At 44.8% G+C, this 26,444-nt stretch overlaps 1 protein-coding gene across 3 annotated transcripts in view; it reads left to right on the top strand.

The window, feature by feature from the left end:
• Nucleotides 1–26,444, top strand: part of CLDN10 (claudin 10) — an 839,961-nt gene that overhangs the window by 802,940 nt on the left and 10,577 nt on the right. The window contains exon 1 of one of the 3 annotated variants that reach the window (XM_082218876.1): nt 6,180–6,503. The exons of the other annotated variants lie outside the window; for them this stretch is intronic. Within the exon in view, the coding sequence (XP_082075002.1) occupies nt 6,284–6,503 (220 nt within the window). The 5' untranslated portion in view covers nt 6,180–6,283. Of the gene's footprint in view, nt 1–6,179; nt 6,504–26,444 lie in introns of those variants that run through there. 3 annotated transcript variants of the gene reach the window in all.

Below are 26,444 nucleotides of genomic sequence, written 5' to 3' on the forward strand. Positions count from 1 at the left end.
GCTGGGGAACCCCCAAGGGAAGTCGGCTCAGAGCCTGGGGAGTGCTGGTGGGGCAATGATGAGTAGTTAGAGAGGGAGAAGACTGGGAAGAGGAGGTGTCTTAGTGAGCTGGGAGAGTCTGTGAAAGAGAGAAGTCAGGAAGCAGAGGCAGAGGCTGAAGCAGGTGAGAGGTGGGAAGTCAAGAGGCAGAGATGAGTCAGGCTAGTGAAGAGTCACAGGTGTCTCCCTACCCCACCCCACTGCTGCAGTGAGCTCCCCTTCGACTCCCAGAACCATGAGAGGCATGAAACAGGAGGAGCAAAGATAGGCTGCACACAGGTGTAGTATCTGATTGAGTGCAAGAAGACCTAGAGAAGAGGTAAGGTAAAGGTAAAGGACCCTTAGATGGTTAAATCCAGTCAAAAGCGACTATGGAGTTATGGTGCTCATCTCGCTTTCAGGCCGAGGGAGCTGGCGTTTGTCCAGGTCATGTGGCCAGCATGACTAAACTACTTCTGGTGCAATGGGACACCGTGACGGAAACCAGAGCACACGGAAACGCCATTTACCTTCCCGCCACAGCTGTACCTATTTATCTACTTGCACTGGCATGCTTTCGAACTGCTAGGTTGGCAGAAGCTGGGACAGAGCAAGGGGAGCTCACTCCGTCACAGGGATACGAAATGCTGACCTTCCGATCGGCAAGCCCAAGGGGCCCAGTTGTTTAGACCACAACACCACCCGCGTCCCGAGAGAGGAGGAGACATAGATGGCTGTGGGGAGGAGGGGACTCTTAGTCTCGGCAACTGATTTCATGGAGTATAACCTAAAGGGAATGAGCTGCTGTGCTCATTAGGCCTGAAATTCTGTCCACTGTGAAGATCGTGTTCCGCTAATAAAGAGTTATCTCCAGTTTTGAACTGTGTGATATACTGACTGGCTGGCTCTGCGACATTTTTATGTCAGCTGCCTTGAGGGGGAAAGGCAGAGTATGAGGATGATGATGATGATGATTTTATTATTTATACCCCACTTATTATTATTATTATTATTATTATTGATTTACAGAGGTTTTGAGCACTGCCTTTTTCTCCCTGCTGATTCCCCACTATGATTACTCTGCTCCTTTCCACAGTTTGGGAAGATGTGTTTTAAAGAACTGGATTTAATGGATAGGGATTTGGTGAAATTATTCCCACAGAAATTACAAGATTTCTAGCTCAGCGATAACACTGTATTTTCCTTTGGGGTTTATTTGGGGGAATCTATTAAAAACTGAAATCTATCATTGTTGCCACTGTCATATTTAACCCGAAAGTCTAGAGATTTTACATTCTGCCTTTCCATCAAGTGATCTACAAAACAGCTTAAAGTGCAGGAAGGGGGGGGGGGAATACCAGACCTCTTAATCATTTGGCTGGTGACAATGGCCAGCCTTCTTCAACTTGATGCCTTACAGGTAATTTTGTACACCCAACTCCCATCATCCCTAGCCAGCATGGCCAATGGTCAAGGACAACTGGCGTTTGAGTCCAAAACATCTGGAAGTCACAAGGTAGCAAAAACCTGCCACAGGCAGTTGGAGCAAATTTCTTTCTGGAAGGAAGAAGTAATGTTCTGGCAGCTGCTTCTTTTCTGGTTTGTGTCTGGGGCTAGGTTGCTCCTCAAAAGGAAGAAGAGAAGTATAGGAGATGGTTTTATAAGGTGAAATAATACTGGGTATATTGGACTATTTTTATGAGTAAATATGCAATTTTCTCCTGCACTTTCTTAGATGTACCTCCTGCTCTTTGGTTGGGTTGGCCTTCCCCATGTCTCTTACTGGACCATAACCCTCCAGGAATCCTTTGTGGCAAAAAAGGCTTGAGTGTCCTAGCATGTCCAGTCATGTTTGCTTCCCCTGCCCTACCTGCTACGTAGAAGTTGGCCAGTTCCTATCTGGTAGATACAGTATATGGAACTATAGTTGTCCACTAGATCAGGAGTTCCCAGACTGTGGCCTGAGGACTACCAACGGCGCGTGAACTTCATTCAGGTGGTCCATGGCATGTCTGTAAAATGGCAATTAAAAATAACGCCGCATCTAGCAAATATCATTGAAATTGCTGCAACAGGCAGAAAAATTACTAAGTGGTCTGCCAAGACTCCCAGCTATTTTCAAGCGGTCCACTGGAGGAAAAGCTCGGGACCTCTGTACGATACAAAATGGGTTATATAAATGGGGAAGCAATCTAACCAGCATGTCTCTGGAGAGGGAGCTGCCAAATTTGACTCACAGTTTGGTCCTATACATATTTATTAGTGATTATAAAAAAAAAACCATTGTGCCCAACAAAGCTTAGGTCTCATTCAGATATCCGCTTGTTCTGCTGCTTTTGCCTGGGGAAACCTGATCTTTACCTCTGAATGGTTTTCCCAGGGTAAGCTACAGGAGCAAACAGAAAACCACTTGGCCCCATGGTTTCTGGGATGGGACCAGCAGGAGTGTGGATGGGCCCTTAATCCACTGTACAGTGGTACCCCGCAAGACGAACGCCTCGGAAGACGAAAAACTTGCTAGATGAAGGAGTTTTTCATTTTCTTAGCTGCTTCGCAAGACGCATTTCCCTATGGGTTTGCTTCGCAAAACGAAGCTTGCCCCGCAAGCTCCGGAGATAGCGGGGAAGTGCAGCGCGTCTTCCCCTCTCTCCCCGGACCCCTTTTGAACCAAGGGGCGGCAACGGGGAGAAGCGATCTTCTCCCCTCCGCCCCTTGCTTCAAAAGAGGGGACAGAGCCTTCCCCTCTCTCCCCGGACCCCTTTTGTACCAAGGGGCGACAACGGGGAGAAGCGATTCTCCCCGCTGCCCCTTCCCTTGCTTTAAAACAGGTCCGGAGACAGAGCGGAAGGCGCACGCGGAGATTGCGGGGCAGGCAACGGGGAGAAGCAATCTTCTCCCCCGCCCCGTGCTTTAAACAGGTCCGGGGACAGAGGGGAAGGCGCGCAGCGCTTCCCCTCTGTCCCCGGACGGTCTCCATAGGAACGCATTGATTGATTTTCAATGCATTCCTATGGGAAACCATGCTTCGCAAGACGAAAAACTCGCAAGAAGAAAAAACTTGCGGAATGAATTAATTTCGTCTTGCGAGGCACCACTGTAGGTATGTTTAGGACTGCAGTCTATGTATTCTTTGCATTGGCACTGGGGCTTGGGACTGATTGGGAAGTGGAAACTGAGCTCAAAAGTCAAAGAAAGGCTTTGGAGGGTCCTATCTTGGCACATTCCTGTATTTTGCACACACCATCCAGTTAAACAACACAAAACTCTTGGAAGAATTCCATGTTTTTGATTAATTTTGCTAGACTGAAACAAAATCACAAAACAGCTTTGTTCAGAGAAGGGAGCTTGTGTGGTCCAGTTTGTTGAGCTGGGATGCACGGTGACTTCATGTTGAAAAGACAAGTAACTCGCTCTCCATCACATCTCTCCTTCTGTGAAAACTAAATTTATGCCAGGTTTGGCCAGTCCAGGCCTTTTTGTATACTCCATTTCTCCCTAACCCTATAATTTGCAGGATTAAAGAGTATAATGTTCTCTCCTTGTCTCTTTCCGTTTCTTCCGTATACAAAGCATACTAACAGTTTCACGGTAAGGTAATTGATTGACTGCAAGGAGTCTCTGTAAGCAAAGCAAAGCAAGGCTGGCGCTCTGAAAACATTTGCTGCCTGTTTAAATTGCCTGTTAAATCCTTAAATATACTTAAGCAGCTTGAAAACGTATTTTAATATATTCACAGTCAAGCCATCTGTTCTGTGCTTCATGGTATTACTTTATGCATAACATTGTGTTTAAATGGAGAGAGAAAAATGTAAGTTACTGTAGAAAATGTTTTTGGTTCTGGTCCAGTCCGTTTCTTCAGCTAATTGTTTTGACCTATTGCATCTTAAAATGCAAGTTGTATAGGCATAGCCAAATTAGCAACAATAGGCATGTGAAGTTTGTATATATTGTTTGTTATGCCCATGTGTGTGTGTGAGTATCACAAGTTCTCAGTGTATTTAAATGCTTTCCAAAATGCTTGATTTGGCTCCTGAGAACCTCGAATGGAAGGAAGTCTGTTGAAGGCCTTCTCTTTCCCACTCCCTGTGTTCTTCCAAAACCCAGTAGAATGGGGTGTCATGGGGAACTGGGGGGGGGGCAGAGGGGAAGGAGGCAAAATTGGGCAAAAACCCTTTGCAAAAGTTTCCTCCCATTCATGGTCCTCACAACCCTACCCTCTGTGTTATTGCTTCTTCCCAGACACATTTTTAAGGTACAGTGGTACCTCGGTTTTCGAACGTCTCCATTGACGAACATTTCGGTTTTCGAACGCTGTAAGTAAATGCTTCCGTTTTTGAACACGCCTCGCAAGTCGAATGGCTTCCACTGTATTTTTCTCAGTTTTCTCTATTAAATTTGCAGGGGGCCGTTTGCGCCTCAGTTTTCGAACGTTTCGGAACTCGAACGGACTTCTGGCATGGATTACGTTCGAAAACCGAGGTACCACTGTAATGGTAGGAAAGATTTGTTTAAAGCACCAACAGCTAGCTTGAACCCAAGTACTTAATGTAGTACAGTGGTACCTCAGGTTACATACGCTTCAGGTTACATACACTTCAGTTTACATACGCTTCAGCTTACAGACTCCGCTAACCCAGAAATAGTGCTTCAGGTTAAGAACTTTGCTTCAGGATGAGAGCAGAAATCGTGCAGTAGTGGCACAGTGGCAGCAGGAGGCCCCATTAGCTAAAGTGGTGCTTCAGGTTAAGAACAGACCTCCAGAACGAATTAAGTTCTTAACCTGAGGTACCACTGTATCCATATTCACCAACAGGGGAGGGAGGTTTGAAGGAGGAGGGTAGTTTGAGAGGATGCCAATCTATCCCATGGTCCAAATTCATCACCCATGTGCTTACCTATGTCCCCTCCACCATGCCCAGGGACAAAGCTTCACCTGTCTTTAATATCTTGGCAAGAATTCAGGAAAGGTTCTCTAACAATTCAGGCCTGCAGACAAACTCAGCCATATGCACAGAGGTTATACAGAGCCCAGATTCACAAGCTGTCTTTTCCTTGGCCGGCTGCCCCCAGGCACCCACTGAAACCATGTCATTCAAGGGGCAGGGAAGGGTTTGAAGTGGCCCAACAGAAAGCGGGTGTAAATGAAAAAGAAAAACCAATCTGGAACAACAGGCATGACGACCCTAATCTGTTTATACTGGCAGAGGAACAAATAAGGCTGTCATCCGTATTTAATTTATGAAACTAGAAATGGGTGCGTGTGGTTTTATTTTGGGAAGGGAAAAAAAGGGCTGCAGTGATCAAATTGTCCGACAGCCTTCACAAACAAAACATTTTCTGCAGAACCCTTGGTTCCACAGCCCAATGCACAACTCAGTATGGTTGAGAACACCGTTCAAGTAGTTTCACGGTGGAACAAGTTACTCTTCTTAGATGAATTTAGTAAGTGTCACAAGTTCTATGGGACTTTTAGGGCCCAATTTCCAGATCTGTGGCCATGAAGTGGAAGCACCTGGAGACGGTTTGGACTTTTGCTTTTGATGCTTTGTCACTAAAGGAGCAATCCTACAGAGCAGGAACCTCTGGGCTGCATCCTGGTTCAGCTCCCTCATCCTTGGCTCATCCAGGGATCTACCAACATATCTTCCCAGATGCCAAACCCAGTAGATCTTAAGGTTAAATACATCCTGGATCCTAAACCTATTCGGCTTGGTCACATGACCTGACAGCCTGGTGTAATTCATGGTGCAATTATTATGATGGAATAAGACGTCCCTATTTTCATCAAAAAAAGGTTGGTCTGGAGTTATCGGACCTTAGACGGGGCTGGAGTAACCCAGTCAAATAGGCGAGGTATAAAGAGTAAAATTACGATTATGGAACAAGACGTTCCTATTTATATCAGAGAAAAGTTGGAGGCTGTGTAATAACCATCATCCTAATAGACAGACGGCCAACCCTACCCGGAATTACAGACCTCTCTCCAGCGAGGGCAGCAGGAGGAGGGTCGCTACCCCCCCGCCTCAGCCTTCCTCCCGGGGCCCCTTCGCCCTGGCCAGGCCGGCCGCGAGGGCTCGCCGCCCGGGGTGGGGCGTGGAGCGGCCGGCTCCTCCCTCGCCGCCGGGAGGATGCTGCCGCCCGGGTGGGGAGCTCGGCCGGGGCGCTCAGTCGCTCCGTGCGCTCCGTCGAGGCTGCGAGGAAGGGCCGTGCGCTCTCGCCTCCCGCTCCGAGAGCGCAGCGCTCCATCTTCTCCTCCTTCCCCGCCATGGCCAACTCGTCGGCCGAGATCCTCGCTTTCCTGCTGGTCATCTCGGGCTGGGTGCTGGTGTCGTCCACGCTGCCCACGGACTACTGGAAAGTGTCCACCATCGACGGCACTGTCATCACCACGGCCACCTTCTGGGCCAACCTGTGGAAGACCTGCGTGACCGACTCCACCGGCGTCTCCAACTGCAAGGATTTCCCTTCCATGCTGGCGCTGGACGGTGCGCAAGTCCCTCTTCTTCTTCTCTATCCGCCGCCTTCCTTGGAAGCAGATGGGTCTCCTCGGAGATCCGGGATGGTGGGGAGGGCGAGAGGGAGGAGAAGGAGAGGGGTTTTTTTTGGTAGGGACAGCTCCTCGCGCTTCCCGATGGCCACGGTGGAGGCTCTTTGCGGGCCCCTGGACCTTCTCTGCGCCCCTTACTTGGGAGTAAGCCCCGTTGGATCCAGTGAGACTTACTTCCGAGTAAACACGCCTCGGGAAAGGTTCAGCTGCAAAGAAATGTACGAGGAGGCTGGAGACCTCTGATCCATTTACTAAGATCCGTGGGAATGGGAATATAAATATTTTCACAATTATTATTATTTTTTTATATACAAATGAATTCTGAAACTATACCATTTCCCTCCCACTGTTTTTTTTTATTTTTGTGTGTGTTTTTGTCTCCATCTTAAAATTATATAAAGTTTGTATTTCAGCTGATGATAATAAGAAAAGGGGGTTTGATGTGCAGGTGTGAACATATTTCCCCCAAGTACAGATGGAAACATCTCAACAGTTGGGAACCATTTCCCGCATCTCTTTTTTTGCTAATACTTTGTTTTTGAACTTTACTTGCTACCCAAGATAATTGCTGTGTGTTTTATTTTAAGTGCTGAAGGGTTCGCTGATTGCTCTATAGGAGACCAAACTGTTTGCGGCCGCCAAATGTTTTCACTGCTTTTGGGTCTTGGAGAGCTTTTGACAATATTCAAGCTTCTTCCCTTTAAGTCTTCCCTTGGCTCGGAAGGCAGACACCTTGGGAACTCACCCATAACAGATTTCAAGGATCCCCTGGTTCCCACCACTAGTTCCTCAGAAGCTAATATGTGCCGGTACCTCTAAGACAGTCCCGGATATGAGCCTTGCCAGGTAGCTTTGTGCTTACCTCTTCCTCTTTACTGAATATGCAGGTAGGCTGGGAGGAATCAGCAAGGGGTTGGATATCAACAGCTGAAACAGACCTCCTTTGCAGGTGCCTTTCTCTTCCTCTGCAACTCCCCCCCCCCCAACCCCCCAACCCCAATTTGTCGAAGAGTGACTTATTTATACCAGGGCATGTAACAGCTCCCTGTTCATCACCTGCCTCCAGGTGCCAAAGATATGCCCAGCATGCATTTGGGCACCTCATCTCCCCATCCTCCACCTGCTCTCTATGTTGGACCACTTTGGGAAGACACCACTTGCCCCTGTAAGTGTTTTGAATGGTGTCCTGCAAGCACTTACTCTTTGGGAACAAGGGCTAGGTAGATTTGAGCCCTGCATTTCTCAGACCTATCTGGACACTCCGTCAGGGATGGACTTTAGAAATCTTTCATAACGTGGCCCCAGGCGTGAGGTCAAAATTTGGCACCCCCAAATAGATCTTCTTGGTTCTGGGTCTTCTCAATCTTGTACCTGCTCAGCTCGGCACCCTCTGCACCCTAAAACTCCTGCTGCTCTAAAGGTGTGCCTGGAGTTGATAGCGGGAAAGAATCGTGCGATCCAGAACTTCCATATTCCTGCTCCTCTTTCTAAACCATTTTAAAGTTGCTTTGCTAGTCGTGCAGTGGACAGAATGAAGTGTAATCTGACAAGCCATGTAGCTATTAACTCATCCCTGATAGCACCACATACTTGTCTGTGGCCTGCCAGCCAGTTCTCCTTGGTTTTGCCGCTGCTCCTTGCCACCCAAACCGCTTGCTTGCCTGCCCTCACCAAGGAGCAGGAGAAACAGCAAGTGGGCTGGTGAAATAGCCGCTGGACAGGTGAGGGATGAGAGGTAGGAGTGGCATCATGGAGAAGGTTGGCCAAGGGGAGGCATCGGTTGGTCCTTCCCTGACTGCTCAGCCTGTGAGTAGAAGGAGCTTAAGCAGTTGCCATCACTTCAGGGGGGGCAGGTAAAGTTCCACCCCTGAGAAGTGAAAAGGGCCCTATCCAATGCCCTGTTTGAGGGACTCCCCCCCCCCAAAAAAAAACCCCCTCTGGGTAGGGTGGGTCTATAATCCATGGAGTCCATGGAAGGTGTCCTATCTGAGAGATTGATTGATTGATTCTATTTCTATGCCGCTTTTTATTAAAACAAATCCCAAAGCGACTTACAAACGAAAGATAAAAATAACATGATGGAACATCACAAATACAACATAAATTGTATAGAATACTTTACAATGACCTCTCCCAACCCCAACCCCCCCAGTGCTGTTATTACTTGAAAGGTAAAAAAATTAGCTGTTTAAACACTTTGTTGCAATACCAAAAGAAAAACATGCTGCTATGTCCTGATGTAAGGGGTTTTTTTTGGTTGTGTTGTTTTTCCTCTTTCCATTATAAACGCTTCAAGAGTAGCAAACTGGCTGGTATGTTAATTGTCTCAGCGCTAGGATGGCTATTATTATATTGAATGGTTGCTAAGCTTTTGTAGTGGCTTCATGGGGAAATAGTGAAAGGTTACCTAAATACTGAAGCACAAGTGTTGTTGGAATCAGAAAGCTCTCCTAGAAATCCCTATATATTAAAATTATTAAAATTATTAAAATAATAATATAATTAATATAATTTTAATAATTATTAAAAATAATTATTAAAATTATTTTATATTCAGGTACCTGTTTTGTTTATCTTGAGGGGGGTCAGGGGTGGCAGTGGTTGACTGAAAGAGACAAGGAAAAATAATGGATGCTATTGGTTTTAAGGCACAGTCCACCCAAAGCCAGCTCTGTTGCTCATTTGACATCCGTGAGAGAAATTGAAGCAAGGGCTTCAACTCTGCTGTTGAAATCAATGGGACTTGAAAGTGCTTGATTTTGGTTTTGATAATAATAGTAATAATAATAATAGTAATAATAATAATAATAATAATAATAATAATAATAATAATATAAAAATAATGGGTTTCCCCAACCACTCTGAGCAGCTCCCAACAGAATATTAAAAACACGATAAAGCATCAAACATTAAAAAGCTTCCCTAAACAGGGCTGCCTTCAGATGTCTTCTAAAAGTCAGGTAGTTTATTTCATTGACATCTGATGTGAGGGCGTTCTACAGGGCGGGCACCACTACTGAGAAGGCCCTCTGCCTGGTTTCTTGTAACCTCACTTCTCACAGGGAAGGAACCACCAGAAGGCCCTTGGCGCTGGACCAATACTGGGCTGAGGCTGTTAAGGGCTTTAAAGGTCAGCTCCAACATTTTGAATTGTGTTCAGAAATGTATTGGGAGCCAATGTAGGTCTTTCAGGACCTACTATATGGTCCTACTATATGGTTATATGGTCTCAGCGGCCACTCCCAGTCACCAGTCTAGCTGCCACATTCTGAATTAGTTCCAGTTTCTGGGTCACCTTCAAAGGTAACCCCACATAGTGTGCATTGCAGTAGTCCAAGTGGGAGATAACTAGGGCATGCACCACTCTGGTGAGACAGTCTGTGGGCAGGTAGGGTCTCAGCCAGCATACCAGATGGAGCTGGTAGACAGCTGCCCTGGACAAAGAATTGACCTGTGCCTCCATGGACAGCTGTGAGTCCAAAATGACTCCCAGGCTACACACCTGGTCTTTCAAGAGCACAGGTACCCCATGCAAGACCAGGGACTCCTCCACACCCACCTGCCCCCTGTCTCCCAAAAACAGTACTTCTGTCTTGCCAGGATTCAGTCTCAATCTGATTGTCCCCCTTGGTTTTTTCCCACCTTACCTTTAGCAAAAGATTCCAGAGATGTCTAATGTTTTAATCTATTTTTTAAAAAATAAAAGCCTATGAAATTATGGCACATGCACACTTACACTTCCATCCTCAAGTTGAAATACCAAATTCTTTAGGCTCAGTTCTGGTTGGATTCCTGTTGGTTGGCCCAGAATATCTGCAAATGAAGCCATATTTTCCATACAGTTCCTATGCTGACATAAGCACGAAATCTTCCTAGATTCCTAGCTGGTTTCTGTAATCAGGGCTAGTATTAGTAGGGTACACCACTGTGATGACTTGGCCCTGCATATGAATAACATGCAAGGATAGGGCAGGATCTATAAAGCACTGGATGACAGCCCAGTATTGCACATCTTCCAGCCCTGCAACCTAAGATTCTTTGATTGGGCATGCCGGGGACTGAAATTGTGATTTTTCTTTTTCTTTTCTTTTTTTATATGATTTTTTATTAATTTTCCAATAAAAACAAGTTTATAACATCATTAAACATCAAAAACTCACCACACATCTTTTTTTCTTTTAGACTTCCATCAAACATGTCTGATAATTTTCCGTAATTATCGCAAATCTTCACATTTCTTAATTTATATTGCACTATATATATCTTATCTTACCATGTTGTTTAAACAATATTTCTACCAAACCTTCTTACAGAGCTTCTTGAAAACTTACAAACGTTATATCATTATCACAAATATTTTTAATATATTCTGTAAATTTATTCCAGTCCTCAGTGAATCTTTGGTCTCGTCGGTTGCGAATCCTCCCTGTCAATCTGTCCAGTTCTGCGTAATCCATTAATTTCGATCTCCATTCTTCAATCGTAGGCATTTCTTTTTGTTTCCATTTCTGGGCCAAAAGAGTTCTGGCTGCAGTTACTGCATACAGAAATACTTTCTGATCGTTCCTTTTTATTTCACCACCTAATATTCCGAATAGAAATGCTTCTGGATTTCTAACAAATGTGTATTTCAGTATTTTCTTTATCTCATTATATATCATTTCCCAGAAGCACTTCATTTTTTTACATTCCCACCACATATGATAAAATGTCCCTTCTTTCTCCTTACATTTCCAACATTTGTTACTCACCTTATACATCTTACTTAATTTAACTGGTGTTATATACCATCGATATATCATTTTCATAGCATTTTCTTTAATTGTGGTACATGCCGTAAATCTCATCCCTTCCTTCCACAATTTTATCCAATCATCAAATTGAATGTTATATCCAAAGTCTTTGGCCCATTGAATCATAACTGATTTAACCTCTTCATCCCTCAAATGCCATTCTAATAATAATTTATACACCATAGATAAAATTTTAACTTCGTTATTCAATAGTTGTGATTTTTCAGCAGACAAATCTGGTGTTCTACCACTGAGCTCTGGTCCCTCCATATAAATAACAATAACATAGGAAACTGCATTTTACTGAGTCAGACCACTGGTCTATCTAACTCAGTAGTGTCTCTGGTGACTGGCAAGTAGCTCTTTAGTCTTTCTGATAGGGTTCTCTTCAAACCCTACCTGGAGATTCAACATTGGACTTTCTGCATGCAGACATTAAAGGCAGTCCTTTCCCTCATAATCTGAGAGCTGATTTGCCTGCTCAGTGATCTTGTTCTCCTGACACAGTACCATTTCGAAATGGAATTCACTGTCGTGAGACATGGTGATGATCATTACATGAGATGACTTTAAGCAGCTATCACAAGTATTCGGGGAAGGCAGATATATCAATGGCGATTGACCGTGATACCTAAACAGAGCCTTTAGAGCAGGGGTCAGCAACCTTTTTCAGCTATGGGCTGGTCCACCATGTCTCAGACCATGTGGTGGGCCAGACTACTTTTTTGGGGTGGTGGGGGTGGTGAATGAATTCCTATTAAGGTAAAGGGACCCCTGACCATTAGGTCCAGTCGTGACCAACTCTGGGGTTGCGGCGCTCATCTCGTTTTACTGGCCGAGGGAGCCGGCATACATGTGGCCAGCATGACTAAGCTGCTTCTGGTGAACCAGAGCAGCGCATGGAAATGCCGTTTACCTTCCCGCCAGAGCGATACCTATTTATCTACTTGCACCTTGATGTGCTTTCAGACTGCTAGGTTGGCAGGAGCAGGGACCGAGCAACAGGAGCTCACTTCCATCGTGGGGATTTGAACCGCCGACCTTCCGATCGGCAAGTCCTAGGCTCTGTGGTTTAACCCACAGCGCCACCCGCGTCCCAAATGAATTCCTATGCCCCACAAATAACTCAGAGATGCATTTTAAATACAAGCACACACTCTACTCATGTAAAAACACGCTGATTCCCAGACCACCCGTGGGCCAGATTGAGAAGGCGATTGGGCTTCATCCCCTGCTTTAGAGTAAGCATGGGGAACCTGCATGATCCATTAGATAGTGGGTCCAACCATGAAAAAGGCGATTTCTGCATGTGCTAGAGAGGGAACTGAGGGGCAGATGGGGCTCGTCCACCTGGGAAGGCAGCCCATCTAGGAGAAGGAAAGCTCTGGTCCTAAATCTCCCCTGCCTTGCAGGGTAACTTCAGAAGAAGAAAATGCTAAGGAGTAAACCTTGCACATATCTGCAGTGGAGTTGGGTGGTGCCTTGTCTGCCTCCTTCCAGCAACTCCTGCAGCCAAGATGGCGCCAAACATATTGTTCTGCTTTCTTTTGGACCACATCAGTGAGGTCAAGAGGGAGATCTTGCTGCCTGGGCAACCCAGGACCTTCAGACACGTTGCCTGTGCCTGCATCCCAGGGTGGTCACTTTGACGTTGCTAACGCAGTGGTCTGACTTCACCCCTGGAGGAACACTCCATTGTCTCTTGAGACAGATGGATGCCACCATCCCTGACCTTTGCCATGCTAGCTGGGCTTTATGGGAGTTGCAGCCCAACAACATACAGAGGGCCACAGGGTCCATGACCCTGCATTAAAGTCAGTATACATGTAAGTACCAGGGGCCAACAAACTAAAGATAACTATTGCCTTTATTCTCTGCTTGAGCTCCCAGAAGCGCTTGGCTTGCCACCCTCTGTGTTTTGTTTGTTTTAAGCGTGTTCCCCATTTTTGATCCACTGGTGTATACATATCCATCTTTGATTTAAGGCCTCGATTGCTGCTAACATTTTCTTCTTTAAAAAGTCCGCTGCATTAATAGAGCCAAAATAATCTAGTGGTTAGAGTGTTAGAGGAGAGGTGGGGTCCATATCATGCTATCTTTGCCACTGCCAAGGGGAATAAACATGTTATCACATCCTGTTATTTGTTGCATGGATGAGCAAATGTGATGAGCAATATCTTCTCCAATGTGCTTTTGGGGACCTTCCCATTTCCTCTCTCTCCTGATTTTGGATTTCATATAGATGTTTGTCATTATGTTATTAGGGCACGTCATTTTCTATCACCTCCTCCCTGACCCTTAACTCTCTCTCCTTCTGCCCTCCAAATTACAGGTGTCAGAGATTTAACCTGGGACCTGCTGCTTGCAAACAATGTGGTCATCCCTATAATAATCTTATTCCAGAGTCACTTGTATAGCTCTCATAGTCAGAAACACCTTGTGCATCATTGGTGTCCTTCTTTTTCCATATAGTGGCTGTTCTAGTCACAACACATAAAGTTATATTGCTTCTGAGGCAAACAAAGACCTCAATCTTCCTGGTGTTGGCATATTTTAAAGCTTCTGTTATTGCACGGGACATGCATTAAGGCGAAGGAGTCATGCTACATTGCAGGTTTTTATACCGATTGACCCAGAGGTCCCTTCCGTCAACTCCTTTTCTCAGCTTGAAAGGCAAAATATTGATGTCTTCACCTTGTCCTCCAGGTAAATGGATGCACTCAGAGGGAAGCCATACCTGTGAAACAGAAGCTTTCCTTAAACTTGAGCCCTAAGGGTGAGGAAGGAGCGCCTGAAAGAAGCTCAGTTTCTTTCATCTTAGGGTTTAGGCTGATTAGATGTGAAGAGAATGAGAGATCCTCTTCTTTGAAGAGTTTTGCAAATAAGAATTTTGACAGGTGCAGGTTGTTGTTTCCCCCCCTCCAGTCTTGCATGGAAACGTGGGGTTTATCATTTGAGTTTTGGTGAATAAATGTTTGTGAGCGCAGGTGTAGCAGAGGAAAGGGTTGCGATTCCCCCCCCCCGACTTCTGCTCCTGTGCAGAACAATTCAAGCTGTAAGAAGCTGGTGTAAGTTGCGCCAGGGTAGATCATGCTGGTGTAACTTACCTATTTCCTTTCCAAACTCCAGGACTGCTGCTGAGCCAGCCCAAACCTAACAAAGAAAATAAAACAATAAAAAAGAGTTTGACTTATGCCACCCCTTTTGCCAGTGTAACTTCCACTGGATTGCTAGGTCACAGGACCGAGTTGAATGGAGTTTGGAAGCAGGGCAAGTCTCTCATTGCCCCCAGTAGTGGGGCAGGAGAGCTCAAAATAATGCCAATACATTTCACATTTGGCAACCAGTGTGCCCCTTGGGTTTCAGATAGTACATGGGTAAAGGTAAAGGGACCCCTGACCATTAGGTCCAGTCGTGGCCAACTCTGGGGTTGCGGCACTCATCTCGCTTTATTGGCTGAGGGAGCCGGCGTACAGCTTTCGGGTCATGTGGCCAGCATGACTAAGCCGCTTCTGGCGAACCAGAGCAGCGCATGGAAACACCATTTACCTTCCTGCCGGAGCGGTACCTATTTATCTACTTGCACTTTGACGTGCTTTCAGACTGCTAGGTTGGCAGGAGCAGGGACCGAGCAACGGGAGCTCACCCCATCGCAGGGATTCGAACCGCCGACCTTCTGATCAGCAAGTCCTAGGCTCTGTGGTTTAACCCACAGCGCCACCCACGTCCCCAGTACATGGGTAGATGAGTCTAAAAAGCCCAAGACACAAATTTTCACAGCCCTCTAGCAGCTATGGCAGCTCATTAACAGACGCAATGTATTTAGAAGAGGAGAAGAAGAAGAGTTTTGATTTGATATCCCACTTTATCACTACCCGAAAGAGTCTCAAAGCAGGTAACAATCTCCTTTCCCTTCTTCCCCCGCAACAAACACTCTGCGAGGTGAGTGGGTATGAGAGACTTCAGAGAAGTGTGACTGGCCCAAGGTCACCCAGCAGCTGCATGTGGAGGAGCGGAGATGCGAACCCAGTTCACCAGATTACGAGTCTACCGCTCTTAACCACTACACCAGGCTGGCTCTCTATTTAGCGTTAACTCTGGAAGTGTATACTGTAATCGATACTGACCAAACTGAGCCTTCTAATCTGTATTTTGCTCTAGATGACACCCCCCCCCAATCCTTTGTTTGTATGGCTCAAGCATGCCTAGAGACGAAGGTCCTTTGCATTGCCGTCTTCAACTCAAGCTAGTGGTCCAAAGAGATATACAAACAGCAAGGCCTGCCGTAAGTGTGGTTCGCAGGTGGTTGCTCCAAGCGCTCAAGAGTTGAGATTTTCTTCTTTCTTTCTTTCTATTTTCTTTTTTAAACTTTTATTAAAACTTTCCAAGTTCATACATTTCACTAATTTTACACATTTCACTAATTTTGCAATCATTTTGACATTTCTAAATTTGACTTCCTTCCCCCGCTTTCTGTAGTTCCTTACATTTATTTTTAATATATTCCGCATATCCAAATTAATTTAATTTGCTCATTTATTCATCTTCTTTAAATATATACTCTTATGAAACTGCAGGTTATTACAATAATCCTGCCAATGTTCTTATCTGTTTACAATTCATCTGTAAATATTCAATAAACCATTTCCATTCTTTTATAAAAAAAAGTTTGTTATCTTGATTTCTTATTCTTCCGGTAAGTTTCGCCGTTTCTGCATATTCTATAAGTTTTTGTATCCATTCTTCCTTTGCTGGGACTTCTGCTTCTTTCCATTTTGGGGCAAGTAACATTATTGCCGATGTAGTCGCATACAGTGCTTTTTTCTGGGGGGACGCAGGGATACACATACCCCTAAACATTTTGTGAATCTAAGTTTGGCAGTATTTCAATATGAGTAGGAAAATGAGAGTACCCCTAAACATTTTTTTTAGAAAAAACACACTGGTTGCATACATGAATAAGTTTCTATACATTTTAGGTAGTTCTGTCCCTGTAATTCCCAAAAGAAAAGCTTCTGGGTTGTTGTTATTTTAAACATCCTTTTTGTTTCATTATATATCATTTCCTGGTAATGAACAGCTGGGTTTTGGGCAGGCATTAACTGCATTACAAAGTTCCCCATCAGGAACATCATAGCATGGATGATCCCAGTGGGCTTCTTGTAAATGCCAATCAGCGGCGTGCTGTTGTTTTGTACATTTCCATTTATTTTCCAGAATGATATCTAGGTGCAGAATAATAAAAAGTCTTTAGCAGTGCAGATATTGGTTACATCTGCTTTTGCAAAGATTGATGAATGCAATGCATGCGTTGGCTGTGTCGTTTAAAAAGCGTGTGTTTGCTGATCTTTTTGACACCTGTGAAAAGTCAATAGGCTGTCCTGATCAATAAAAACAGAATAAAAAAACCCATAATGGTAACTGCAAGAGAGTGAAGCACAGAGGTCAGCTATCTGGTAGTTGCAGGAAGCCCATTGGAATTAACTGTGCTATGAAGTTCCCTAAGAGAAACTACAGTGCCATTGATCATTGCAGGCTTCCTGTTTCTGCCTATCAGCTGATCGGCACTGACAGCAAGCCAACCTTGAAAAAGAGCACTTCAAGGCCTTTGGTTGATCCTTGGCAGCCACAATTCCTCCTTCTTCACATCTGACATCAAAAAGGGCACCAGGTGTGGGGCTGAGAAGCTAGTCTTGCAGCCGCCTCCATCTCAGATGTGTTCATTAATTCCCTGTCAATTAAGAGAGTAGTGAATCCATATTGGTCTTTAGCCTACCGAGTTGGTTTGAATAATGCACTTTTAAAAAAAATGAAAATAAGTTTCTCTCCTTAACTGTTGTGGGCTGATGCAATGAAATCACCATTTTGCTCCTGTGTTTTGTAAAAACACGTGCCTCTGAGTATTTTGTTGATATGCAACGGCTTTGTCTCCTTTCTCAAAATCAGTAATGGCATTGATGCTTGTATGCTGGAAAGACGAGAGTTGTTTTATCCAATGTGACGATCAATGATCATCCTCAGAGCAGCTGTCCCTTAAATTTCTTTTCCCATGGACCATTTTGAAATTCCTGATGGTCTTTGGGGATGGCTTATTAATTTTTCTGCCTGTTGCAGCAATTGTGATGCGATGTGCTCGAAACTGTATGATTTTCAATTGTGCTTTTATCACTTCTTTTCCTTCTTGTATCTTGTGTTTGATGGCATCGCAACAAAAATGCAATTAAAAATCAGTATTGAATGTGGATATACTGGGGTCCTCAGACCATGTTGACCCGCTCTATAGAAAGAGCAAGGTGACAACAAAAGCTACCCAGCTCCCTTTCTAATCTGTTTGCCCTTTTGAACTGCAGTGGTATTTTGGTTTTGGTGGCTGTCATAGCTCAGAATTGGCTATTATTTTGGGTGGCTGTTAAGGAATGCTTTTTTGCCCTTTGGCTCTTAAACAAAAAAGGTCTCAAGGTTGGCAGCCGGCAGCCATGAACTTAGTTCTGCTTTAGACATCTTTCTAGAAAGAATATGTCCATTTGTTATCCTTTCACTTGGGGGCATAGGAAGAAAACATCTTTAAAAAGTTCTGCAACTTTTTATTTTCAGAGAGTGACTATCTACTGCATGTGATAAGCAATTGCAACCACATGGTACTCAAATAGCAAATGAGTGAATAGTGTTTTAAAAATAACTATTTCACAAATGTTCAAGTGGCTCGTCAAAGTTGATTCTTGGTTCCTAGTCCTAGCTTCATCTACATTTATTTTCCTTGAGAGCCAGTGTGGTGCAGTGGTTAAGAGCGGTAGTCTCGTAATCTGGGGAACCGGGTTCGTGTCTCCGCTCCTCCACATGCAGCTGCTGGGTGACCTTGGGCCAGTCACACTTCTCTGAAGTCTCTCAGCCCCACTCACCTCACAGTGTGTTTGTTGTGGGGGAGGGAGGGAAAGGAGAATGTTAGCCGCTTTGAGACTCCTTCAGGTAGTGATAAAGCGGGTTATCAAATCCAAACTCTTCTTTTGCAAATATGTATGTTGCTATTTTGCACAACTGTGGGTGGTTTTCTGACAATATTATGGCTTTCGGTTCTTTCTTGCTGCTTATTTTATATTGTGGTGCTTTTTTTTTTAGCTGCCATTATTGCACACCGCTTTTTGTCCATTTGTGGTGGGAAAGCATGGAAATAGCCTGTTTATTTCCCGATTCTGTATTCAGCATTTCGAATCAAGATTGCTTCAGAATGTTAGGAAAAGTGACAGAGTGAGGATATTAAGTCGGCTTGACATGTCCTGCCTGTCAAACTCTTGATATGTCCTGGTTTTCGGGTGTAAAAATGGCATCGGGGGTAATTTTGCCAAATCGACAAAATGTCAACCCAGATGTAGGGCAAAAGCTTAAAATCGCCCAAAAAAGCTCAACAACTTTCCTGTGGGTGTCAGGAATTTTTGAAATATGGCAACCCTAATATTAAGTAATGTGCAATGGTTGGTTCTGATGTAACACTTAACTATGGTTTAGGGTTACACGAATTTCCTTTGGACCTGTATTCTCTCCTCTCACCTGCTACATTTGCTGAAATTCCCCCTTTTACACAAGTATTGATGGTGCAAAAGTCCTGGTATGCTTTCTATTTAGCCTCCCCACTGCTGTGACAAGGAGCTGATCAGAAGCAATGACTTCCATTTTCAGTTTATTCTGCTTTGTCCTTATATCTGAACTGGGACAAACTGTGGTTAGCTCCAACTGTGGTTTGTTTGAATGAGTGAAGTTAAAAACTATGGTTTATGAGCCGGGCTTGTTTGGATAAACCATTGCTAAAGCTTACTGTAGTTCCTGCTTCAGACAAAATAACAAACTATAATTACCATAATTTTCGCTCCAAAACACGCACTTTTTTGCTCCTAGAAAGTAAGGGAAAATGCTTGTGTGTGTTACGGAGCGAATGCACGGATCAGAGCCATGGCTGCCGTCAGTCAAGCAAAGCGGGAGCCGTTTACACGCTCTATGAGGCTCTCGCTTTGCTTGCTTTAAAGCGACCTGGAGCCGGGGAGGAGGGAGGGAAGGAGAGCCGTGGCAGCAAAGCGGACACGGAGGAGGGACAGACCCTAGCAAAGGTATGCGCGCTCTCTAAAGCAGGAAAGATAAAATTTGAGCAACCAGCAGCAAAATAAAACCAACCTCTAGCTCTGCAGTGAAAACCAGGAAGTAAAAAAAGAGGCTGGGGATGAGGGAGAGGGGAAAACTTCGCAAATCCCCCGAGTCTCAGCTGATCCGCTGGGACTGAGCAGCTTGTTTTCAGGCAGGATAGATTTGAGCATTGTCTGGGTCCTAGTGCCCCTATCTCTTTTTGTGCTCCATTCTATTGCTGCTGGTGGCTGCTTATCATTCAGGCTGCAAGGAGGAGCGCTTTTACACAGCTAATGGCGAATCCCCTGCAATCCAAGTCCTCCTCACTTGCTCAAATCTATTCTGCCTCAAAACAAGGAGCGGAAGGAAAAGGCTGCAAACTGTTAAATGGAAAAAAACCCAGGCACAGGGCAAATACCTTAAGTATACCTTCAAAGCAACAGTGCTCTTCCCCTCCCTCCTCCCCGCTCAGCTCCCCGAAAAGCTCCTTCTCCACACCCCCCACGCTGCTCCTTGTCCCTTGAGTGCTTTTCCTTCCCTCCCGACTTAAAACGTGGTTACAAAGCACGGATCCACATGAATCCTCAGGATTTTTGCACTGGGTCACCCCAAATTCACCATCAGATCACATGTCTGTGGCCACAGCATGAACCACAAAAATCATACATCCACTGTTTCATTTAGAATATTTTTTTCTTGTTTTCCTCCTCTAAAAACTATGTGTGTGTTATGGTTGGGAGCATGTTATAGAGCGAAAAATACGGTAGTTTTAAAAGGAACCAGAAATTTCCAGTCTATTGCCCTCAGCCATGCAAGGGGGTTTAGGGGGGGTTGGGAAGCAGACAAACTATGGCTTAGCACCATGCACACATGAAGTGACTGTTGTGTCATTTTTCTTCAAACACTAGGAGCCCGTTGTTAACTCTCCAATTGTTTGACTTCACCTCTGAAGGCACAGTCTTCCGTTGTCTCCCGAGATAGATGGATGCCAATGAAGAACCAATTGATAATGTTCTCTGTGTGGCTTATGCTTCCTTTCTCAATGCAAGCGATATTCAGGTGCTCATGACTTTCCCAATCCCTGCAGGGCTCTTGAGCAAGGAAGCATATGCCATTGCTGTGGCTAGACTTTTGGTGGGGTGAGACCACCCCTAGCACATAACACAGATGCTTAAAAGCTCTCAGTATACCTGAAGGAGCATCTCCACCCCCATCGTTCAGCCTGGACACTTGAGGTCCAGCTCCAAAGGTCTTCTGGTGGTTCCCTCACTGCAAGATGTGAGGTTACAGGGAACCAGGAAGAGGGCCTTCTTGGTAGTGGCGCCCGCCCTGTGGAATGCCCTCCCATCAGATGTCAAAGAAATAAACAACTATCTGACTATTGGAAGGCATCTGAAGGCAGCCCTGTATAGGGAAGTTTTTAATGGTTGATGTTTTATTGTGTTTTTAATATTCTGTTGGGAGCCGTGCAGAGTGGCTGGGGAAACCCAGCCAGAGAGGCGAGGTATGAATAATAAATTAGTATTAAATTATTATCTCACCAGCTGTCGATATGTTACCAGGCTAAGTTCGGGAATCATCTCTTAATTTGCCAGTCCCTTAATAGCTTGGGTCCAGGATGCCTTGAGTCCTGCCTGATCCTTTATAGCCCTGCGTAATCACTGGGATCTTCAGTGAGTTCCCCATTGCTCCAATGCCCAGCTCTGTGGACTCCACCCCACTGTCTGGGATGGGACAGCCCCCCTGCCCCAACTGAACTTCAGATGCTTTACAAAGACCTTTCTATTTCAGCAGGCATCTTAAGGAAGTTTCTGTGATTAATCTAGATCTTTTCTCTCTTTTTTTTAGTTTTTATTTATAATTTTCAAGTTTATACATTTCATTCGTTTTGCAATCAATTTGACATTTCAAAATTTGACATCCTTCCCTCTCTTTCTGCGGTTCCTTAAATTTATTTATTTATTAATATCTTCTGCATATCCAAATTCATTTCACTTGCTCATTTAATTATCTACTGTAAATATATACTCTTGTGAAACTGCCTTGAAGCGTACCTCTGCCGCGATGTTCCTATATGCTTCCTACTTTCCACTTGCCTTTCGACATGCCCGGAAACTAATCCCTTTAGGAACAATTGCATTTGCCTGATCCTGCCTTGGGGAGTTGGGACTGGATGACCATTTCCCTCATTATTATCCTGCCACTCTGTGAATTTGTGCTGCTTCAATGAGCTGATCACACATTTGCTTTCTCTACCCCCTGCTACCCGTCTCCCTAACAAAACATGCGCTGGCCTTTGACCAGCAAATGGCAGCCATGTTGTTTTTAGCAGACGCTAATTATTTGGGCTGGGGTGAATGTTTACTGCTTTGCCTAGGAGATTTAGCCATAAATTAGACGGGAGAGGACCTCTGGGTAAATACCTTCATGCTTCATCACCCTTAATGTGTTAATTAGCTACTAACGGTGCCAATAAATTGGACCTGTCGGGAAATAATGGCTTCCTTGGCTAGTTTGAATCTACAGGTGTAGCTGAAGAATGCAACCCACAAAGTAGCTACAGAAGAAGAGAACTGGGCAAGGGCACAAAGGGAAGCGCTTTGGAATAAAAACCCACTTTTAGTAACATTAAACCAAGTCTGCACACCCATGTGAGGCTTTCACCAGGCTGAATCTGAATCCAGCTCAGGAGGAGCGATTCTTGGTCCTCCAGGTTTAATGCCCTTCTTTCTTTTTTTGCAGTTTCCTATAGGCAGCAAAAATAGGGAGAGTGAGATATGTCACAGGGTATGCTGCTGCCAAACTGCACTGCGTGCCTGCATTGGAATTTGAAATCATGCCTATGGAAGGTCAGAGGTCTGCTTAAAGGCAATTTCAAGCTCGGATTGGGCTGTCGGTCTGAAACCCTTAATGATTACACATAGCGTTATGTTTAAAGCGCGACGGAGGATTTGCTCAAATGTCCATTTTCCACAAGGGTAATATAATTGGGAATCTGTGGTCCGTCTCCTTTAATTCTCTCTACATTTTTTTGTGTTAAATTGAGCCTGCTCCTGTGCCTTTGGCTGAATCCAGGGTACAAATATTAAACAGGTGAAGCTTTTCCTGTTCTAGAAACTTTGGGGAAAGTTTCCCTAGCAAACTTTTTGGGTGTCTGGCCAAAAATCCCTACATTTAAAGGAAATCATAATTCATTCTCGTTTCATGTGCTTCCTGCTCCAAAACCAAATCATCTTTCTCTCCTCTACAGAGATTATCTTATGACCAGTTAAGAAAGTCTTCCTTTTCCTTCTAGCAAAAGTCTTTATGACTACACACCCATGACACACTAAGAAGGCATATTTTGAAAGCCCTTGTCATAGGCAATGTCACAGTTGCTTATAAATTTACCAAAAATTTCCCCTGGACCTTGTACTATAGAAGCAATTCCCTCCCCCCAATTGTCCCTACCATCATGATGTGCTGGGTTAAAGTTCCTTGTTGAAAAATACAAGGAAAATTGCTGATTGGACGCCATAACAGTGGATGATCCCTTTGTTATGACAAGGTTTCTCCGCGTCATTTCTGTGGATGTCGGAAATTATGACGTCTGCTGAAGGCAGGCAGAGCTAGCAAACAGAGGAAAAGAGGAAGAGAGTGCCTCAAGAGACTCTTGGCTATTTAAGAGTATTTACGCAAAATTATGTTCTTGCACTGCTTTAAATTTTATGGCAACAGTCGAGGGGAAATGGTTTTATGCAGGTATCCAGCCATGCAACATGCTGCTAAGCAAATGTGGGAATTGTTGAAACTAGTAGTTGCCACAGACCTACTACTTCTGGCTTGAGGTACTTGGTGTGAGCAGCAGCACATCGTCAGGCTGCTGCCAGCGACTTCCGGCCAGTTGCCCAGGAACGTACTGAGACAAGGAAATGTTTCTTACTGTCTGCTTTTTATTCAGTATTTACAGAGAGAAGCTATAGTACCCAGCCTCCTGGATAATGGGGTTTCCCCAAGTGAATCTGCACCCCCTCCCATCTCTCCCACTTAATCATTCGTCAATCTCATTGTCTCTCCTATGGGTGCTGATCAGTGCCCTCTGTCTTTGAGCTCTTTGCTCCCCTACTTTCAAGGCTCGCCGGGTTCTGGGAGATGGAGGGTCTGGAATGCTTTCTAAAGACACTGTGTCCATCAGCTGTCGCCCTCCTGGTGCTTCCTCTTCCTCTTCCTCCTCCTCCTCTCCCATTATTTCCCAACTTTCCCCCTCATCTGCCTCTGAGCTGTGACCTCCCTCAAACCCCTGTTGTAAATCTAAACTCTCTTCCTCTTCTTCCTCCCTGGAAGGGTCAAGCTGGGGAGGTGGTCTCCACCGTTCCTCCTCTCCCCAGTCCCTGACGATCATACTGCTTGAGACTGGAGCAAATCAGTTGCCGGGACTGAAAGTCCATGCCTCCTCAGGGCTTTTCCCAAGCAATCAGAGACTGTACCTGTGTGTAGCCAACCTCTCCTCTCCTCCCTTTTCATTCCTCTTCTGGTTCTGTGGGAGACCAGGCAGGAGGGGAGCTTGTTGCAAAAGTAGGGAATCATAGAATCACAGAATTGTAGCGTTGGAAGAGACCCTGAGGATTGTCTAGTCCAGCCAACCCCCTGCAATGCAACAGGAATATGCAGCTGTCCCATACAGGGATCGTACCTGCAACCCTGGCATTATCAGAACCTTGCTCTAAGCAACTGAGCTATCCAGAGATTCACCAGCCTGACTCATCTCTGCCTCTTAGGCTCCTTCACTCCACTCTCCTGCCTCTGATTCTTGACTGTTCTTTGCCACAGACTCTCCCAGCCCTCTAAGCACTGTTACCTTTCAACATCTCCTCTACCCAGTCTTCTTCCTCTTTTCCTTCTGACCACTCCTCATTGTCCCACCTCCACTGTCTGGGCTCTGAGCCTTTTCCCCTCGGTGGTTTCCACACTGGTTCCTCCTGCCATTCTTCTGTGTCCAACCAGTCCATGGCCAATGGATTATTTCTTTAGAAAGATCTGCTGACCACTTATTGACATTGATCTCAAAGCAGCGTGCATCGTAAGGAGCCCGATTAACGCAAGTACAATTATATTTTTGGGTAGTAAGCTGGACAATGACCTGTCACAGACACAATGTCCCTGCTCTCCTGACAATAGTTAGGAGACTGGGAACACGTTGAGGGGTCAAATGCTTATTCCCTCCTGCCCTGTCTGTGCCATGTCCTCCTGTGCGGTTTGCTTCTAGGGCTGCCACATTTGGAAGAGCAAAAAAGAGGACACATTGGCTCACTTCTACTTTTAAATACTCCTACTATACGTAGGCTATAGAAACTGTGATATATTGCTAGTAGCGAGGGGTGGGAGCACGACACGTGGGGCTTTTAAAATTGTTTTTATTTAAAAAATGTCTTGGATTAGTGTAAACAAAAAACCAAAAAACCCAGACATTTTGCCAAATTTTAAAAATCTGCGCAGACAGAAATTTTAATCCTGAAAAAGAGGACATGTCCTGAAAAAAGAAGACATATGGCAACCTTATTGTGGTGCTGACCATAGTTAATATAGTGCAGCTGTAAAAGAAAACCATGGTTAAGGCTGACAAGGGAAAGGGAAGGGATTTGCATGTGAGGAATTAGAAGGGATGGAACATATATGACAATAATTTTTATTAGTTTTCAATTACAGTCCAATAATAGCCACATTATAACAATGCCAAATTATAATACAATTACTAATACCAATCATTAAGATACCAAATTATATAATTCAGTGTTTTTCAACCTTTTTTGGGCAAAGGCACACTTGTTTCATGAAAAAATCACGAGGCACACCACCATTAGAAAATATTAAAAAAATTAACTCTGTGCCTATATTGACTATATATAAAGTAATTCTCTTGAATAGGAATCAAATAAACACAAAGAAGCATGGTTTAACATTCAAGCATGGTTTAATATTTTTTTCTTTAATGGCAAACAAAAACATTGCGGACCGTTCTCTGCTCAGCGGGGATCGATCCGCTGATCCCCGCTGAGCCGGCGGATGACAGCTCCGTCTCCGCACTGTGTGTGGAGAGGGAGATGTCAGAGCCCCGCTGCTCTCTTGGGGAATCGGATGAGAGCGGACCGCCTGTCCGCTCTCATCCGATCCCATCTGATCTGATCCCCACCCAGGATGGAGGGAAAATAGGGTGGACACAGTCCAGCGCCTGCCTAGTGGGCGAAAATTTGACTTCTTTTTTTAAAAAAAAAATCTTTCAAATTTTTCAATTTTCCCCACGGCACACCAGGCAACATCTCGCGGCACACTAGTGTGCCGTGGAACAGTGGTTGAAAAACACTGATATAATTTACCATAGGTGGCCCCCCGCCTGCTAGAATTGATGGTTTGATGATTTTATTTCTGCGTTCCAAAATCTTAGTTTCAATTACACTCCAGTCAAGATAACAATCTCTTACACAACAGCTGCAGTATTAACAACTTCCATTCGTACTGACAAATTAAATGATTTATAAAACTACAGGTGAGGCAGTCAAACTATATCCTTATTCTTCCTGTTTGTGGCAATTATTCTGTTCATGGTGTTTCTTCCTGTCCTTGTAAAATGTTGTGTCTTATCTTTTCCCGGTTGTTCCTGTTCTCCGTCATGCCTTGGGCAGAGCTGATATCTCATTGTTGTTTCACTACACCAGTGTGGTGTAGTGGTTCAGAGCGGTAGTCTCGTAATCTGGTGAACTGGGTTCGCTTCCCCGCTCCTCCACATGCAGCTGCTGGGTGACCTTGGGCTAGTCACACTTCTCTGAAGTCTCTCAGCCCCACTCACCTCACAGAGTGTTTGTTGTGGGGAGGAAGGGAAAGGAGATTGTTAGCCGCTTTAAGACTCCTTAGGGTAGTGATAAAGCCGGATATCAGATCCAAACTCTTCTTTCTCGTTTCAGAAATTCTCCATTGCTCCGTCTCGTGCTTCTTTATTT

This window comes from Podarcis vaucheri, assembly GCF_965113315.1.
Source record: "Podarcis vaucheri genome assembly, chromosome: 4".
NCBI classification, from domain to species: Eukaryota; Metazoa; Chordata; class Lepidosauria; order Squamata; family Lacertidae; genus Podarcis; species Podarcis vaucheri.